At 49.2% G+C, this 7,500-nt stretch overlaps 1 protein-coding gene across 1 annotated transcript in view; it reads left to right on the forward strand.

The window, feature by feature from the left end:
* The window catches only part of eml4 (EMAP like 4), a 72,873-nt gene that overhangs the window by 33,931 nt on the left and 31,442 nt on the right, over window positions 1-7,500 (forward strand). The window contains 6 exon segments of the mRNA XM_080849006.1: window positions 991-1,114; window positions 1,795-1,944; window positions 4,258-4,327; window positions 5,106-5,216; window positions 6,525-6,620; window positions 7,089-7,223. Coding sequence (XP_080705132.1) covers window positions 991-1,114; window positions 1,795-1,944; window positions 4,258-4,327; window positions 5,106-5,216; window positions 6,525-6,620; window positions 7,089-7,223 — 686 coding nt within the window.

Consider the following 7,500-nt stretch of genomic DNA (forward strand, 5'->3'; position numbering starts at 1 on the left):
AGGCTGCACGGCACAGCATTTCTCCATTCCTCCCTCCAGTCTCTCTCTCTCTCTCTCTTTTTTTTCTCTCTCTCTCTCTTTCTCTCTCTCTCTCTCTCTCTATCTTCCTTTCTTTTTCTTTATCAACCTCCCGCTCACAAAAGCGAGCTTCAAACCGCTATTGAGGCGTACTAATGAGTGGAATTATGTAACCGGTAACTAACAACAACTTTCTTTTTTTACTGTGATTCACCGAACAGAATTTTATTGCAAATCATTTGGAATGATCCATCCATGTGAATTCTCTGACCTTATCCACTCTCTCTGTCTGGGGTGCGTGCACAACGCTCATCTAGAGGCTTGTTTATACGAGTGTGTTGGAGGCAGCTGTGAGGGGGTGTACCTCTTCAAACCCCCACGCCTAGCAGTAACCGCACCGAACCCCCAGGAGCCATGTTTGTGTTTGACAGCTGTCAGTGTTTGTAGCCTGTAGGCTGTTGAGTAACGCTGGGTTATGGGGGGGAGAACTCATAGAGACGGCTACGGCATCTTCTCCTTTCTCTAAGCACTCCATTGGGTCTCTAGGCTTTCCTCACAAGCTCGAAGGGATAAGGTCATAGAATTCATCCAAGATTAACAACATTGCTTTTTGTATAATTAAGAATGTTCGTTTGCAATAATCGCACAGTTGAAGGTTGACAATCAGGATGTGAATCATTCGGAATGGCTTCCTCTTCAGGAAATGATCTCACCTCTGTCTGTCAATCATTCTTCCGTTTGTTCTCTGTCTCTCACACTATATATCACTATCTTTTAACATACCCTCTTTCTCTCTCCTTCGCTCTCTATCTCTCTCTCCCTTCTCTCTCTCTCTCTCTCTCTCCCTTCTCTCTCTATCTCTCTCTCCCTCCCTCTCTCTCTCTCTCTCTCTCCCTTCTCTCTCTCTCTCTCTCTCTCTCTCTCTATCTCTCTCTCTCTCTCTCTCTCTCTCTCTCTCTCTCTCTCTCTCAGAGGGGGACTACATTAAGACGTTCATGCGTGGGCGTCCCATCACCATGTTTATCCCGTCGGATGTGGAAAACTACGACGACGTCCGCACAGAGCTGCCGTCTGAGAGACTCAAACTGGAGTGGGTGTATCCTTCCTCTGTGTGTGTGTGTGTGTGTGTGTGTGTGTGTGTGTGTGTGTGTGTGTGTGTGTGTGTGAGAGTGAGAGTGAGAGTGAGTGTGTGTGTGTGTATGCATGGATGAGGGAATATGTATCAGATAAGAGAGCTGGGCTGCACACAGTTGAAAGTCTTAACCTCTCGACTTGGAGAAACCTTGAGAAGAACTCTGCTCAGAAGAAGAGAAGCACTCCTCTTTGAGTGGCCCAGGAGAATAGCACTAGAAAGTAATAAGATTCCAGGCCAGCCAAAGCAATTACATTCTTAAATAGGTCAGGTCATCCAAAATAATCCTCTCCTAGCAACTCTAGGCAAAGGCAGCTCTATGCAGCTCAATGGAAGTGCTCTATGGAACTTTATGCAGCTCTATGGAAGTGCTCTATGGAACTCTATGCAGCTCTATGGAAGTGCTCTATGGAACTCTATGCAGCTCTATGGAAGTACTCTATGGAACTTTATGCAGCTCTATGGAAGTGCTCTATGGAACTCTATGCAGCTCTATGGAAGTGCTCTATGGAACTCGATGCAAGCTCTGCTTTACATGTTGTTTCATCGGAGTCTCCTGACTGATGTCCTTATAAGAAATGTGGATAGTGCAACGCCTTGCCACGCTTGTCTGTTCCGTCTCCTCCTTGACTGTGGCGTGCCAGGTTCGGGTACAGGGGGCGAGACTGCCGTGCCAACGTGTACCTGCTGCCCACGGGCGAGATCGTGTACTTCATCGCCTCTGTGGTCGTCCTCTTCAACTACGAGGAGCGCACGCAGCGACACTTCCTGGGCCACACCGACTGCGTCAAATGGTGAGAGTAGCAGATGCATACATTATACACACACACACACACACACACACTTTCTTATGCATACAGGCAAATACACAAGCATATACATATTGTTGGAACATACATATTCATGTACAAACATGCAGAAAATGCATAAACTCCAAGATGTATGAACACGTTCTAGCAATGCATATACATGTAGATGTGATCAACAAAACATACATACTGTTACGATTGACCTATGTCACACACACGCCAGACATGATTTCACCACGTTTTGAAAGCATCTCCGTCTTTGGTGCTTAGGACAGTCATGCAATGTTGTCTCGGTTCCTCTAAGATCAGGCAACGTTCGTCATTCCCATGACTATCTGTTCGCCGGCTTCCAATCCACCGCCATTTGAAAGCAAACACGCAGGCCATAATTAGAGGAAGTTTGGGGCTGCCACCAGTGGAAGAGGAAGAGGAAGAGTTATGAGATATCATACCGCTCGCAGCCGTTCAGTGAACCCTCCCTAGGGGTTACTGTCAGTCACCCTCTCTCCTTTTTCTATTTCTCTCTCTTCCCCCTTTTTCCTTCCCATGTCTCTTGCTGTCAGTGTCACTCTCTCGTTCATTTGCTCTAATTCTCTCTCTCTCTCTCTCTCTCTCTCTCTCTCTTGCTCTCTGTCCCCTACTTTTCTGTGGTCCTAGAAGACAAACAGAGCATGGATAGGGAAGGCAATTGGGGTCAAACATCACTTCAGCCACTTCAGCAAATGATGGATAACTGTGCTGTTCCTCGCGGGCTCCTCTTCACGTCAGTGTAGATAGCGTGATTACAGTCTGGGCAGAATGTCGTGTTCGTCCTCAGAGTACACACACACACACACACACACACACACACACACACACACGCACAAACACAAATCCAGCAGGATGGAAGGAATTAAACATGGCCTGGACCCGATATGCATAGAGAGGACTCCGGATCCTTAGCCCCCATAGGTCTCTGCTCTCTGAAGCAACATGTGGCGGGTTTCAGGCCTGGGCTAGCATACAGGGGTGACTGGAGTCACTGGGGGCCTGATGGGGGGTTTAAGGCCTGGGCTAGTGACCAGGCATACAGGGGTGACTGGAGTGACTGGGGGCCTGATGGGGGGTTTAAGGCCTGGGCTAGTGACCAGGCATACAGGGGTGACTGGGGGCCTGATGGGGGGTTTAAGGCCTGGGCTAGTGACCACGCATACAGGGGTGACTGGGGGCCTGATGGGGGGTTTAAGGCCTGGGCTAGTGACCAGGCATACAGGAGTGGCTGGAGTCACTGGGGGCCTGATGGGGGGTTTAAGGCCTGGGCTAGTGACCAGGCATACAGGGGTGGCTGGAGTCACTGGGGGCCTGATGGGGGGTTTAAGGCCTGGGCTAGTGACCAGGCATACAGGGGTGGCTGGAGTCACTGGGGGCCTGATGGGGGGTTTAAGGCCTGGGCTAGTGACCAGGCATACAGGGGTGGCTGGAGTCACTGGGGGCCTGATGGGGGGTTTAAGGCCTGGGCTAGTGACCAGGCATACAGGGGTGGCTGGAGTCACTGGGGGCCTGATGGGGGGTTTAAGGCCTGGGCTAGTGACCAGGCATACAGGGGTGGCTGGAGTCACTGGGGGCCTGATGGGGGGTTTAAGGCCTGGGCTAGTGACCAGGCATACAGGGGTGGCTGGAGTCACTGGGGGCCTGATTGGGGGGTTTAAGGCCTGGGCTAGTGACCAGGCATACAGGGGTGGCTGGAGTCACTGGGGGCCTGATGGGGGGTTTAAGGCCTGGGCTAGTGACCAGGCATACAGGGGTGGCTGGAGTCACTGGGGGCCTGATGGGGGGTTTAAGGCCTGGGCTAGTGACCAGGCATACAGGGGTGGCTGGAGTCACTGGGGGCCTGATTGGGGGGTTTAAGGCCTGGGCTAGTGACCAGGCATACAGGGGTGGCTGGAGTCACTGGGGGCCTGATGCACTGCTGAAGGAGATGGTGTTGGGTTTGGGCCCATATGGGAGATGGGAGAGTACTGGGTTTGTTTTCAGGGAAGTTGTCAAAGTGATTGATGTGTTTTTCATGCGTCGGTGTAGATAAATTACAATTATGTACACACACACACACACACACACACACACACACACACACACACACACACACACACACACACAACTATGACTACAACATGTGTCTCTCATGCTGTACTTCTGCAGAGATCATGCCTAGTCATGTCTGCATTGTGTTATATACTTTATGCATGGGTGTGGTCTTTGTGTGTGTGTGTGTCTGTGTGTGTGTGTGTGTGTGTGTGTGTGTGTGTGTGTGGCTCTTAGTTTGGCAGTCCACCCAGACAAGATCCGCATTGCCACGGGACAGATAGCAGGAGTGGATAAAGATGGGCGGGTGAGTGACTCTTTCTTTCTTTCTTTCTCTCTTTCTATCCCTTTCTTTCTTTCTTTCTCTCTTTCTATCCCTTTCTTTCTTTCTTTCTTTCTTTCTATCCCTTTCTTTTTTTGTGTCCTTTTCATCTCCTTCTACCCCTTTCTCTCTTGTCTGAATCACTGCTTGTTATTGAGTGATGGACAAGTTATGCAGAACATGTTTGCTAGATTTGGCTGTGCATGGTCTGTTGGTCCTACTCTTTAATTTCCCTTCTGGGAAGAAAGGAGACACGCACACACACTCGCACACACACACACACACACACACACACACACACACACACACACACACACACACACACACACACACACACACTTCAAAACACACCCAGCTCTGTGAAGTGTGTTTATAGGTCATGCGTTAATGCACATAATTGTAGATAACTAATCCCAGACGCCAAGGAAAGGCTCTGCCTCTCTCTCTCTCTCTCTCTCCCTCTCCCTCTCTCTCTCTCTCTCTCTCTCCCTCTCCCTCTCCCTCTCCCTCTCTCTCTCATTCACACGCACACACACACACATTCACACATGCATGCCACACACACACACACACACAGATGTGCTTCACAGACAAATCACAGCCCAACTTCTCATAATAATTCAGTGTTTGGAGTTTTTTGTTTAGTGACAAGATGCAGGATGTAATCCACAAAGACGTGTCCTGATGATGATCTTTCTCTCTCTCTCTCTCTCTCTCTCTCTCTCACACACACACACACACACACACACACACACACACACAGCCGTTGCAGCCCCACGTACGGGTGTGGGATTCGGTGAGCTTGTCCACCCTGCAGGTGATCGGGATGGGTGTGTTTGAGAGAGGAGTGGGGTCCCTCGCCTTCTCCAAAGCGGTAAGAGGGTGGCCACATCCGAAACACACCTCTACACCTGCAACACACACCTGAGGGGTGAACACAGGCGTTCCTGAACACACAACTTGAGGTGCACACACACCTCTGGAAAGAACAGTGTCTGAGTTTTCCCATTGAATGAATACATGTGCATATAATGCAGAGCAGATAGCAGATATATAGCAGACACAACAGCAGATATACACACACACACACACACACACACACACACACACACACACACTGTACACACATGCAGATATACACACACACACTGTAACAAATCCTTTTATGCATGCATTCAGCTCGCCAAAACATTACAGATGAATACAGTTAATCTGGAACAGTTGAGAGTAATGATGTGCAGCTAATAAATCATTTGAAGTGATAGTTCTAGTTGTCCCAGTTTTCTGTCACTGTGTCATTGTTTTGAAACATGTTTGTCTGTAGAAGGTTGTTTGTGTGTTTGTGTGTGTGTGTGTGTATCTGTGAGTGGGGGCGTCTCATTTACGTGTTGAATATCACACTGTGTGTCTAATCAGCTAGACTTTGCATTCGCCCCCTCTTGCTCATTCTCTCTCTCCAAGCACATTCCTACTGCACTTTTATAGCCCCACACACACACACACACACACACACACACACACACACACACACACACACACACACACACACACACACACACACACACACACACACACACACAGACACAGACACACACACACACGCACACTCACACACAATGACCCATTTTCCCACAAACAACACAAACTCGATAACCCATTTCTGCCTACACAAGTGCGCAAGCAGCCTTACTTGGAGGGAGGCTGCCATTATAAAGATGAGGCCGGCTATTGTGATGTGCACTGGATTTTCACAGGGAGGGAAGAGGCCAGCGTTTAGCAGTTAATCCGTTACCACTAGCCAGCTAACACAGCACATACAAGAATGCAGGGGCTCAGTGTGTGTGTGTGTGTGTGTGTGTGTGTGTGTGTGTGTGTGTGTGTGTGTGTGTGTGTGTGTGTGTGTGTGTGTAAAGAATGCATGGGCTCAGACCAAAAGCCATAAAAGCTCCACATTCTGTCAATGCAGAATCAGCATTACATTAAAGAGAAACAATGTTGAGGAAGCCCTTGTGCGTGTGTGTGTGTGTGTGTGTGCGTGTGTGTGTGTGTGTTTGCTTGAGTGTGTAGGTTTGTGGCTGTGTTTCTGGCTGGCTGGCTTAGTGTGTGATATGTGTGTGTTTCTCTGTGTGTGTGTGTGTTTCTCTGTGTGTGTGTGTAATAATGTCATTGTGTTTTCCATCAGGACTCTGGCACACACCTGAGTGTGATCGATGACTCCAATGAGCACATGCTGACTGTCTGGGACTGGCAGAAGAAGTCAAAGATAGCTGAGATTAAGGTAAGTCATCACACACACACACACACACACACACACACACACACACACACACACACACACACACACACACACACACACACACACACACACTCAGGCACACACGCACACGCACACGCACACACACACACACACACACACGCACACACACACACACACACACACACACACACACACACACACACACACACACACACACACACACACACACACACACTATTACCTCCTGCCATCATCAGTTCCACATATTTGTACTTTCTAGTTCTTAACCTTTTACTCCCCATCTCTCCTTACCTTTCCTCTCTCTCTCCCTCTCTCTCTCTGTCTCTATCTCTCTCTCTCTCTCTCTCTCTCTCTCTCTCTCTCTCTCTCTCTCTCTCTCTCCCTCTCTCTCTCTCTCTCTCTGTCTCTCTCTGTCTCTCTCTGTCTCTCTCTCTCTCTCTCTCTCTCTCTCTCTCTCTCTCTCTCTAGACCACTAATGAGGTGGTACTGGCGGTTGAGTTCCACCCCACTGATGCCAACACCATAGTCACCTGTGGCAAGTCTCACATCTTCTTCTGGACCTGGGCGGGCACCTCGCTGGCACGCAAGCAGGGCATCTTTGGGGTAAGGATTACAGCTGAACACACAGACACACACACACACACACACACACACACACACACACACACACACACACACACACACACACACACACACACACACAGACACACACACACACACACACACACAGACACACACAGACACACACACACACACACACACACAGACACACACACACACACAGACACACACACACACACAGACACACACACAGACACACACAGACACCCACAGACACACACACACCACACTATGCACCACACACCAAACTACGCATCAC

Source organism: Sprattus sprattus, assembly GCF_963457725.1.
Source record: "Sprattus sprattus genome assembly, chromosome: 12".
In the NCBI taxonomy this organism is placed as follows: Eukaryota; Metazoa; Chordata; class Actinopteri; order Clupeiformes; family Clupeidae; genus Sprattus; species Sprattus sprattus.